The sequence below is a fragment of the Tetrao urogallus genome, assembly GCF_951394365.1.
Source record: "Tetrao urogallus genome assembly, chromosome: 28".
NCBI lineage: Eukaryota > Metazoa > Chordata > Aves > Galliformes > Phasianidae > Tetrao > Tetrao urogallus.
In genome coordinates this window covers 570,451-582,564 of record NC_136841.1, presented here as the reverse complement: position 1 = coordinate 582,564, position 12,114 = coordinate 570,451, and the positions used below count along the sequence as shown (strand labels likewise).

Below are 12,114 nucleotides of genomic sequence, written 5' to 3'. Positions count from 1 at the left end.
TCGCCAGAGAGCAGCTCGGAACAAAAAGCTGGGAGTGGAAAATGGGGCTGGGAGTGGTGAAAGGGTTTATTTCTGTTTGTGTGGGGAAAACGAGCGAGGAGAGGAGAAAAAAAACCCAACAAAACCCAACCAGAAGCCTTAATGAAAATAAAAGCCCCAAACCCAAGCATCCAATCTAGGTTTGAAATTAATTGGCTATGTAAAGAAAATATAACCTACTTACCTTATGAGGGGGAAAACGTACTTTACAAAACTCTTGTCAGATCACATGCTGTTTTGAGGTCTTCTATCTCACCTGAAGCATGTTCCAGCACATAAATAGTCAATAATTTGGGGGAAACGGATTCATTCTGTCCAAAGATTAGGAGTTAGAGGCTATGAAAACCCTTACTATAAAGAAAAGATATCTCCATTTAAACTGAGATTTCAGTTTCTTCGGTGCTGCTAGAAGAAATGAAAATAAATCAGGCACTGAAACATTCTGCCAAGTATCAGGAACAGTTTTCCTGATAGCAAGATGCATTAGCAACTGGAAAAAGTCTCCCTCAGGGAAGCACTGAAAGCACAAGGTCTGAATTACTTTAAAACTCCAGAGTTTATGTCTAGTTGAGAAAAGACTTAAACACAATAAGCCTGCATAGCCCTCTAGGGAAGCGAAAACGATGCTGGCTTCAGTGCTAGTCAGCTCTGATTTCTGTGATTAATCCTCCCTACCTGTTTTTGAGCTCCTCACTTTGGACAACAGCACTATCACATCTTTGAATCAACACTGCTGAAGAACAGGTGGATTTTCACATAAAAGGAACAAGCAGGAATGGCTGAATGCCTGGTCAGCCATCACTGCTGGCCCTCAGAGCCCAGTCCTGCTGTGAGCACGCTCTTTATTAAATGTTTCATATACCAGTGCCTAAAATGAACCAAGGCATCACCACAGACAGCACTGTAAGAAACGAGCAGCCATCCCTGCCTTGGAGAGCTATCAGTCTAAGCTGAAACAAATGCTGTTCCTCCCAAGACCAAAACATATTGCAGCACCCACTGATTTTGGTCCTTTGGGCAGCAACTAAAGATAATGCAGGCAATGGGTTAATCTGTAAGCAGAGATTTCTTTTTTAATTAAACAGAACTATTTATATATATATATATACAAAACCCAGAAAATATTGCACCATTTAAAAAAAAGGATATTTTACAACTAATCATGTGTTAAACACGCTTGTCCTCCCTGCACTGTAGTATATACACAGATTCACAGCAACTGTTGGACGTTAACAGGCAACCCATGCTATTGGACACCATGGAAATGCACTGGTCCACACATATCCCAGAGAAAATACCCCTCCCACCCTCACCATCACGTAGGGAACACGTCCATTGCTTTGTCACCTCGGTGGCATTCAGGAACAATCCTCTCACGTCTCTCAGAGTAAGGACAAATTAAAAACAGAAGGCTTCGGGAACTTCTCAGTCACAATTTCTTTTGGGCTTGATAGGCACACAGTCTCTTACATTTCAGGGCTCCTAACTTGAGCATGGAGGCTCTGGAGAGAACCATTTCCGTCCCTATCCAGAGAGAGGGGCATTCCAGTGTAGTTTTCTCTTTGATATTTGTAATCCAAGGACTAAGACTTCTCATGCTTTGAGAGCATCTTCAGTAAGCCACAGCCCCAGGGTCCCGAGGGATGCTAAAAAGTACATCTGCTTTGGCGTTGATAAAATGTGTGGCGACAAGAGAGAAGACCAGAATGGCAATGCCCACAACCAAAGTGATTATCTAGGAAGGGATGAGAAATACTTAGCATTGTTGCAACAAAGACAGTCAAAAATCTCATAGAAGTTTTATTGAATGGGGGTGGGGTGGTCACTGTCAGAAAGCCACAGAGACGACTCACTACTAAGGCACTATGCAAAGTGCAAACTCACCTCCAGCTCCTTGCTGGCTACTAGAAATATTCTGGCACGGATCTCCTTCCATCGACTCTCTGTCCATGTGGAATACTCTGTAGATCCCCATTCCCTCAGCTCAAAGGCAGGAGAGAGTGCTTTGCTCAGGCGAACGGTTGACCGAACGCAGTAGGGGACTCGTGATGTTGAATTAGGGTCCAGGGAACCCTGCACCCAGGCATAGTCATACATCTGCAACGAAAACAAGACATTAGGAGACAGCGAGGCACTAGCAAATAACCAGACTGTCTTCTGGTAAGAGAGAGGAGGGTTTTTCTGACTGTTCTCATTATCAGGGGATCCTTTCATTTACTCCTCCTCTGCCCTTCAGTGTCAGAATGCCTTCTTGTTGAAGGATTTGATCCAGCTCTCCCATGTGTGATTACAGGCAGTACAAAGCAATCCTAACTAGCTTCCCTCAAAAGCAGAAAACCAGAAAATTGAACAGCAGATCTGTCCTTGCCACTCTAATGGCACTTACTTCTTTCTCAGCATTAGGTGCTTTTTCAGGGTTCAAGCACTCTTCCTTGGTGAGGTTAACAACAGTGCCTGTGAGATTGGCCAGAACATACTGCACAAGGTAGGTAGTGTTCACAGGGCTGGAAACAGCAACGTAGTGCTGGGGAACATCATCACCTGGAACAGTCAGAGAATTGGAATTGATGGGGAAAATGCCAGAAGCAGTGATACTGTGGAGCTTGACAAAGTTGCCAGGTAACATATGGGGTCAAACACATCCCTGTGTTCTTCCCTATGTTGCTTACCCAGAATCCCTTTCAGGTCTGGTTTAATGATGGACTGAAACCAGGAATTGTTCATTTTAATCAGAAACCCGTAGAGCATTTGAGTGATCTGGAAAGAAATGTAAATTGGTTTATACAAAGAGGAAAGAACACAGCGTCTTAATGGCTACATCTCTCAAGATTATTTGGCACAGAATACACTTTTCACTACAGAGACCAAGAGCATAGCAAAGCAGAGACTATATGTCACAACTGTACACTATGTGAAAACAAGGGCTTCATTCCAGATCCATCGATTCCTTACTTGATCCCTGTGGCACACGCTGCCACCTCACCTCAGTTTCCACTTCTTTGCCCTGAGACGGAAAGGCAAGGAAGTAGAGCGAAAGTTTTTTCATTCAGCTGTGATGGAGAAAGGGGGGGGAGAGGCAAAGCCCTCATGGAGACAGACAGGACAGCATGCTGTGTAAACACACATAAACAGAGACAGAAGGGAAGTACGTGAGGGCTCATCATAGATGCCAGGGACTCAATTCCATCTGCTCGTACCGTTTTTGGATCTGCCTGAATAGCAGAGGTGTCGTTGGCTCCCCCTGCAAGCCGGTAGAGAGCACGGGCGACCACTGTGGCAACTTCTGCCAGAGACTGCAAAGGAAGAGTACTTTGTGTTAATCAAGATAGACAGACCCAGCAAAACAATTAAGAGCAAGCCAGAACCTACACATCCATCAACATGCTTATATCGCACCAGCATTTGAGTGCCTTATTGCCTTTGTAAACTTACAAAGCATTCCCACCTTCTTTCTGCCTCTTTTTGGAAGCAGCTTTCCCCCTCTCTCCGTGAGCCCACCTGCAATCTGCCCCTACTGAAAGCCCCATCCATCCCAGACAGAGCAGCTAAAGAAAATGTAAAGTTGGAACCTTGGCTGTGTCTGTAACATACTCCAGGGTCTCCTCGGGGCTAAGCCCCTCGGGGTATTGCATCCGGATGTTCTCTGGAGTGTCGTACATACTCTGGTAGTATCTGAAAAGAAGAAAGCAAACAGAGGTTGGGGAGAAGCAGAAAGAAACCACAGGGCATGGAATTCAATTCAGAGTGTGCTTAAAGCAAACAGTGGGAGCAGTCTCCTGGGAGCAGAGAGACAGCTCTGCCAAAGCACTGCCCTGCCACACGCTCCTTAAACCATTTAATGAGGCTTTATAATTAACTTGGCCCTTCCACAGCTTCTCCCATCTGAGGATCACCAAGCAATTTACAAGCTGTGATTAGCTTTCAGGTGGGCGACAGCCCCCATCTATTAAATGGATAGAGAAACTGAGGCAAGGACAACTCATGCAGAAGGTCTCGTGGGAAGAGAGCTTTCAATGCAAGTCATGCTAGTGGGTTTTTATTAATGCCTTGTTTTAAAGGCAGTGAGGAATTCCAAGCAAACTTTAGGAGAGATTTACACCAAAGAGTCTGCAACACATACAGCTGAACTGGGAATTGCATGGTCTATACACCTGACATTCCCAGACAACCTGGGATCGATCTCCCCAGCCTACAGATGGTCACAGACCAGGGAAGTGTGCTGTCCTTCACCTCAGCTCCTCCTGCACCTTCAAAGCAGTGCATGTTTAGAGCTAAAAGGGAAGAAAGAGAAGCCACTTCCTTTTGATCATGCCAGAGATTCTCAGTAACAGAGAGGGTAGAAAAGGCAAAGAGACAATTTGAAGAGCTTGGATGAAGGGGAAAAGGCGATAAGAGAAGATGCGAAAAGGGGACGTCTGTCCTCTACCCCTCATCCCCATTTCCAAAGTTGAAGAGAAGCAGATCCCCAAGGAACACCCAGTATTAGGGTCATGTGAGGTGAATGAAAGTGCCCTTTGTAATGCCTGGGGCTTTCTGCCATCACAAATAGAAAGCTATATGGAAAAAAAAAAAGAAAAAAGAAAAAAATAAAAAGAAGCATCTAGCTTCTGGAAGAACAGATGAGGCTTAGGCACGCTCAGTTGCCATTTGCTCACCTCTGGCTCCCAGCCAGCTGTGGGGAACATTTTCTGTACAAAACTGGATTTCTTTCGGTTGTCAGAATAATTATGTTGCGCTTGTTCAATTACATGGCACACGTTTGCTCCTCCACTCCCCCCAGCCTGCCGTTCCACATGTGTTGGGCAGCACAGGCCTGGCAGAGGCCTTGCAGGAGCTGGGGCTGCCCTCTGCCGGCCCCACTGCTTCTGGCCATGGGGCAGCCCAGAGTGGTACCTGTTCTGGAAGGAAGCCTGGTGGTCGGTCAGGACAACGCCAGGAATGTGCCGGGCTCGAAGGAAGCGTTGGAATGAAGATGGAGGAAGAGACTGAGAAAATCCAACTTCCTGGAAAGTGACATTTGCTCCTACGCTGCTATTAGTCAGAATATCGAGCAGGTTTTTAATCTGAAAAGGAGAAAACAGCACTGTTCCACTCTTTTTGTTTTGAATGTGCAGTTGTTTTTTTATCTGGGAAGTTTGACATCCTGAACGTTTGTAAAATGCTAAGGATGCCTCAGAATTTCAGTTAGGTGAACAACTACAAACTGCTTTCACTCACCTGGGGCTCAACAGTTGCATTCAACCGAGAGACGGGGTCTGTATGCATCCACAAAATGGAGCCATTCCTTAGAGCCACCTGCAAGGAAAGAAACAAAACCCCTTCAACACATACTAGGGCATGACTAAATCCTGATCAGAAAAAAGAACAAAAGCAGTGAAAAACGATGGTTGAGAAAACCACACCTAAATTATTACAGACAAATAAAGAATCAAAAATATCCCCCAGCTCGTCTCTCACCTGATTCAACTCCACAAAAGAATGGATGTTCTCCAAACGGAGAGGAAATTTATCTTTTTCCATATCGTACACCATTCGTGAACTGCCAATATAATCAAAAGTCTCCTGCAACAAGGTAATAAAAAGAAATAAGAAACAAATCCATGCATGACTCACATACAGAACGCTGCTTGGCCCAATTAACAGCACCATTTGAGAAGCCGAGGTGGAACAGAACCAAAAGTTTGAGGGCTAACTGCTGCACCAAGTATTTCTGAAGGTTTGCATAGCCTGGCTGACACCAGAATACCAAAGGAAATATTATGTTGTAGGCTGCGATGCAGCAAAGGACAAAATTGAAGGTAAACAGCAAAAAAACCAGGAGATAGCTACTGCACAAGCAAGAAAGGCACAGAGAGAGACTTCTGCAAGTACTGATAACTCATAACGATACTGCAAATAACAGCAGAGAGGCAATACTACATCCTCTACTTTGGTGTACAACCCCTCTGTTTCTGGGTGAGTAGAAGAGGAAGTCAGGGAAAAGGGAAAATCCTCCATTCCAGGAATTAAACATGTGAAGCTCTCCTGGAAGGAGGGGTATCTGTTTCCCTAGAAAAAGGAAGGGAAGGCAAGATGACATCAACAGTCATGGGAACTGCAAGAAGCTGAGCATTATCTAGAATGAATCAATGCCCCAAAGAAGAGAATCCCCATGACAGAAAAGGACAGCGAAGTCAGCCAGCCACCAGACTTTCCTCTTGACTATTATACAGCCAAGTCTTATCACTCCACTTACATTCTGGGAGCACGACAGAGAGCGTTTGCTCTACAGTGCTGTACGCTCATCTCCCTGAGGGAAATTCTGAATAGGGATGTATGTGCTGGGGAGGGTGAATGAAGGGAGTCACATGGCCACAGCATGGGGCTGTGGGAGCCAGTTTCACAGAGCTGCACAAAAGAAGCCATCAATGTAGATGCCTTCAGGGGAACATCAGCTGTTGGCCGTCAGTCTCTCCTCCACAAGCTTGTTCTGTTTTTTTCCACAGCTGCCAACTCCAGTGCTGGGCTCTCAGAAATGAACTACATTTTGATGCTGTCAACGCATATATTTTTAATCTAGTTTTTTTTTTCTGGGCTTTGTTTCAGAATTTAAAGCCTAGCCATTGCTGTTCATTCTGAATGGGAGTGGGACATACAGAGAAGCACAGTGGGAAGAGACAGGAGGAAAAGTAAAGTTTGACTTATTCATCCAGAATGAACTGTGGGGCAGAATATGCACTGCCCCATTGGAAGCTCCATCTGCTGTTGTCATCCCAGTGAAATTAAGATCCTGTTCTCACCAGGGGAGTGGAGAGAACCACGGTGTGGGGATGCAGATAAATGACTTTGCACAAAGGGTAGGAAAGAGTTCATTTGCAAGGAGCCAAAGGCTGATTTGCTACTCTGAAACAAGCCAAATGGCGGAGCGAGGCTGCTGCTCTTACCCCTTGGAAGAAGGTGAACATTATATTCCTTTGCAGCAAATGAACATCTGATGCCTTATGAAGGGCTTCAGCAGCAGCCAAGTGGGTCACAAAAGAGGAGACAGCACTCTCTGCCCCAGGTGCAATGTTCCAGAAGAAGGAATGGCTGTCAATCTGCAAGCATGAACAGCAGGCATAAGAAATGTGCAGAGGGATACTGTACTGGGAAACCAAATCTGCTACCTCTTTTTAATCCCACTCATCCCACTGATAAGGGAAAAAAATCAAATTATACTGCCCAATGAAACTCCAAACATCAATTGCAATAGCCAATCCAATCCAAAAGAAGGGCAGGAGCACAGGAAGAAATGGAAATAACTAAGAGAAGTGTATTCTCACAAGACCCTACACTGACATCTTCCCATAACCCTTCCAGTCCACCCTCTGCAAAGCAAGATTAAGAGATACTTACCCGTGTAGCAACCATAATAAACTCCTTCTTAGGATCAACTTTTTCAGATGAATTAATAGGGTGCAAGGTGCTCCACACATTGTAATCAAGCAGAGGATCGCATACAGTCTCTAAAAAGCAGAAACAACACTGCTTGAAACTTGAGATTACAGCAGAGAGAACTGAAACACAACCTTGTCAGCTGCAGCTCACCAGTTTTATCATGACAAGGAGAGAAATCTGCTCACCTGGATTAATGCTGAAGGTGTTTTGGATGGAGTTGCGTCTCATGCAGGTAACAGTGCTGGTGACAGCATGCATGTGGGAAAAAAGCTGCATGGCACACAGAGGGTACTCAGGGCCAGATCCATCAGTAGGGACGTTATGGTCTTGGTAACACTGGACAGAAATAAACATCATCACGAAACTTGTCTGTAATCGTATGATGTACTGCTTATAAAGCTGGATCATGTATTTTTTTCTGTAGATGTCAACATCTGTGCTGAGTTAGCTCAATTTCAGGCCCCTTTCCTGAACTGTGTGGCAGCTCCCCTCTCTCACAGTCTGGGAAAGTTAAGTACCTGCTTAATAACTTGAGTCTCATTGGCATCTTCAAGTAAAAAAATGGGGAAGTCAAAATCCTCATATGAAAGCCCACTCCCCATTGGATTCCACACAGTCCTATTGCAGTGTGCGTACTGAGGGCCGTAGTCTTTGGAATAGACACCTGGAAATAGAAAGAAATGGGCAAATCTGAGCCTGCAGAGAGAATAACAAACTACAGCAAAGGTAGGGCCTGCTGAGAAAATGGCAGCAAGAACAGAACGAGCACCATTATGGGCTAGGGAACCAGCTGACAAAGCTTAGACGTGGAGCTGGTCACTGCATGAGGCAGAGTGGCAGAGTCTGAACGCTGTGCCACGCATGGAGAATAGAAAACATGCATGCTCAAAGCCATCCCATGCCAGGAGGCTGGCAGGAGCACTCAGTGAGCATTTATCACATGCTGAGAGAGCAGTGGAGGCACACAGAGAAACATTATACTCCAAAAGGAGGAACATACTAAACAGCATTTTCTGAGCTCATCATGTGCTGGAAATACCCCTAAGGCATCTGTAATGTGCCAATGGTTTTAACACCTAGGTACTGAGCAAGCAGCATGAAGGCAAAGAGGCAACAAATGCCAGCACAAACTCATCTCAGAGTTTGCACATCATCCTTCACAGCTGAGGAGGAGAAAGTTGAGTGCAAACTACAGAAAGGCAATTTCTCTCCACACAGTGTAAGACAGTAAATTAACTGCCTGAAAAAATAAATAAATAGTAAAGTGAAAACCTAACTGAAATCACGTGGGGAACTCAGGCAGGAATCAAAAACAGTACCAAATGGCTCAGAGAGCTTAACATGTTTCATCCACTTTATGCAAAATCAAGCTTTAATGACGAGGTGTGGAAAAAGTTTGTGTTTCAAAAGTGAAAGAAAAAGAAACTGCAGCAAACCTTGGTCAGACTGAATAGCAATTTCATGCTGGTTTATCCAGTTTATCAGTCCCCCCAAACATCAGTCCAGGCCTCACTAAGAACTGATGAGATTCCAGCTCAGACCAGTTATTTCAAAAGGACATATCAAGCATGTTATCTTAGATTAATTTTGACATGTGAAGTTGCAATTTCACGTGCCCTTTGCCCTTCTTGCTTTGACCTTACAATGTAATGGCACTACTTCTCCTCCCAGCAATAGGAAAAACTTCACATTTCCTTACCAAACCCATCATTGGGGCACTTCAAACCAGGAGAAAATCCCTGGGGAGGGTTAGGTTTGGCAATAGACACTGCAAGGCCTGACACTCGTGAGGTTCCCTTCAGCTGCTGCATTACCTTCCTGGAACAGAGAAAATATAGGTGATATTTTGAATTCATTAATGAAAAGTTACAATCCAAGATGTGTCATTGCTGATGCACGCTATGCTCAAGCCCACGATGATGTTTTTGATCAAAATAACGTTTCTCCTCACCAGTTGAGAACTGTACTAAGATGGCAACAACCAGAAAACTTCAACCAACCCATGCAGTAAAACACAGTAAAAACAAAAGTGCCACCCTCACTGTACTTCAGTACAGTCAAAGAATGATTTTGCCATCGCTCACTTGAAAAATGACACTTTTTATCATAAAATTATGGGTCCACATTGGTCTTCTGGGCTCCTGTGACCTAGGGAAGATAAAAACTATGACAACTGACCTGTTGAAGAGATTTCCATCCAGTAATATCATGTAGGGTGGGTGTGGGCCATCAGCAAGCACCCAGTTTAGGTCCTCCTCCTTCTCGACCACATGTATCACCCCTGTGTCTCCACTGATGGAGGCTGTGGAAAGAGAAAATACCCTTCATGTTTCACTGTGTTCTACTTCCTTCACACCCTCAACAACCCCAAAATAGGGCAGCATGGATCGAAGAGCTTTAAGGAAGAACAGCTGATACAAGATGAGAGATGGAGGAAGCAATGTGGTGAAGTGGCACCGTTTCATTGACATAGAAGAACAGCAGTTTCTCAGGAAAGAGCAGTGAACAGTGCAGAATAAAAAGTAATGGAAACAAGCTCTGAGCTTTAAAAGCCTGCTTTGTTTGAGCACTGACTTGAGCTGCAGGCAGTAAGGCATAATACAGCAGAAAAATGAGATCTCAAGACAGAAAAGCACGAGGAAGAAAAACACAAGGGGAAGACAGGATCTGCCTGTCTCAAGGACACAGTCACAGCAGCTGACCATCATGGAGGGCTAAAGATTGCAAATTCAGAAACTGGGAGCTCAAAGAGAGCTCAGCAGGAGGCCTGGAGGTGCATAGGGAGAAATAAGAGCAAAAGATCACAGCCACAAAGGGGATGAGCAACTGAGTAGGTCTCCCTGCTTGTCATTTCATCCCATACCAAAGAAAGCAGAGGGCAGACAAAACACTTTTACAGGAATCCACTGATACAAATAAGCCCACAGTTAGTAATGGCTATCACTGGATACTGCTTATGACTGAGAAGGCAGAACCCCATGCCCGTGTCTGCACTAACACCAGGCTCACGTCAGAGGGCAGAAGTCAGGGAACAATGCACCTTGGGCTACCTGTCAGACTAAGCTGTGCTGCCCTGCAGTGGCAGCTGACAACCTCTGCTGCAGGAGTGACTCAATCAGGAAGCAAAATTCAATTACAAATTAACAAAACGTTGACTCATAGGAACCCCTTTCTACACACAGTAACTTCAGGAAAGAGTACTATGTGGATTGGGCTCCCTTGTTTTTCTTCTCATTTCTACTAGCTAAGCAGTCCTGTTCCTATACCTTAATATGACAAAAAACATACAAAGTTAGCAAGTAGTGCACAAGCAGCTAAGCCAAACCCTCCAGTCCCTTCAGATGTCACTTTCTTAATTCCTAACACTCTGTCCCCTTCCTCTCCTAACTTGTTAACACCTAACACATTCTACATTAGGCTCACAACTCTGCCTTGTACCCCGGGATGCTGGCTGGGCACAGACAGCAGAATCTGCAGCCACGATGCTGTGCTGTACCTTAGCTTTGCCCTGAGCAGGAACTGACTGTGTGCACTGAAAATGCTGCTCTGTTCCAGTCAAGGCATGGATTTTCAAGGACACGGCCTCTCTTAAGGCCCAATCCTCAATTCAGAAGAAACACATCAGTATGACTGAAATGGGATTGGAAAAGTCAGCAAACAGTGATGAAAACACAGGGAATGCTGACTCAGGCAGGACAGCAGCATTTATATCCCATCTGTCTGGACATGGCCACCCTAAGGAACATCTCCAGCTGTACTCACACTGGCAGCCGATCTGGTGTGTAGCATTCAGAAGACGAACACACGGCGCCGTTTTGTTCAGGGGGATGTAGATCTTCCTCTCAACCGAATTCCCCTCGCAGGAGCCTGAGGAGAGGACACAGGCCCACTTCAGGGAGGATAAACCAGGAGCTCCCACACTTCAAAGCCCTCCTTAAAACAGTGTGGGGGGGGCACAGGAGAGGGCTCACATAATCACAGAATAGCCCGGGTAGGAATGGATCTCAAAGAGCACAAATCTCCAACCCCCCCACCACATGCAGGGCCACCAACCTCCACATTTAACACCAGCCCAGGCTGCCCAGGGTCCCATCCAACCTGGCCTTGAACACCTCCAGGGATGGACGGGGCATCACAGCCTCTCTGGGCAGCTGTTCCAGCACCTCACCGCCCTCACAGCAAAGAACTTCCCTGACATCCAACCTCAATCTGTCCTCCCTCGACTTCCGATCATTTCCCCATGTCCTGCTGTCATCTCCCCTCTCCAAGAGTTGACTCCCCTCCTGTTTGTAGGCTCCCTTTAGGTACTGAAGGCTGCAAAGAGGTCACCCCGCAGCCTTCTTTTCTCCAGGCTGAACGAACCCAGCTCCCTCAGCGGGGCTCCCAGTGCCCCACCTCGCAAAAGACCTCCACCTCTGCGAGGGGTCGGCCCCAGATCACACAGGCCCAGCCCTATCCCTCCACCAGCCAGCCTCACCCGCCACCAGCACGGCGAGAAGCAGCGCCGGCAGCGGCCCGCACCAAGCCTGGAGCGAGACCCAGCAGCTCCCTACAACAGCCGTCATTCCCCGCCTCCTCCCGGCTCTCTCCACCGCCGCCATCTTCCAGCCCAGTTCCTCCAGCGCCACCGCGCATGCGCGGCGCCGGAAGCCGCACTGT

The 12,114-nt window shown here is 46.1% G+C and overlaps 1 protein-coding gene across 1 annotated transcript; it reads right to left on the bottom strand.

Annotated features, from left to right (window-relative positions):
- Positions 1 to 1,651: 1,651 nt before the first annotated feature.
- NCSTN (nicastrin) lies at positions 1,652 to 12,056 on the bottom strand (the record flags this gene model as incomplete). The annotated part of the gene is made up of 17 exons (XM_079547557.1): positions 1,652 to 1,774; positions 1,924 to 2,136; positions 2,426 to 2,580; positions 2,709 to 2,796; positions 3,237 to 3,332; positions 3,609 to 3,711; positions 4,933 to 5,102; positions 5,257 to 5,334; positions 5,497 to 5,601; positions 6,963 to 7,115; positions 7,414 to 7,523; positions 7,641 to 7,791; positions 7,974 to 8,119; positions 9,155 to 9,273; positions 9,634 to 9,757; positions 11,218 to 11,322; positions 11,933 to 12,056. The coding sequence occupies 17 exons, from the start codon at positions 12,054 to 12,056 to the stop codon at positions 1,652 to 1,654; spliced, it is 2,163 nt and encodes a 720-aa protein (XP_079403683.1).
- Between the last annotated feature and the right edge of the window lie 58 nt (positions 12,057 to 12,114).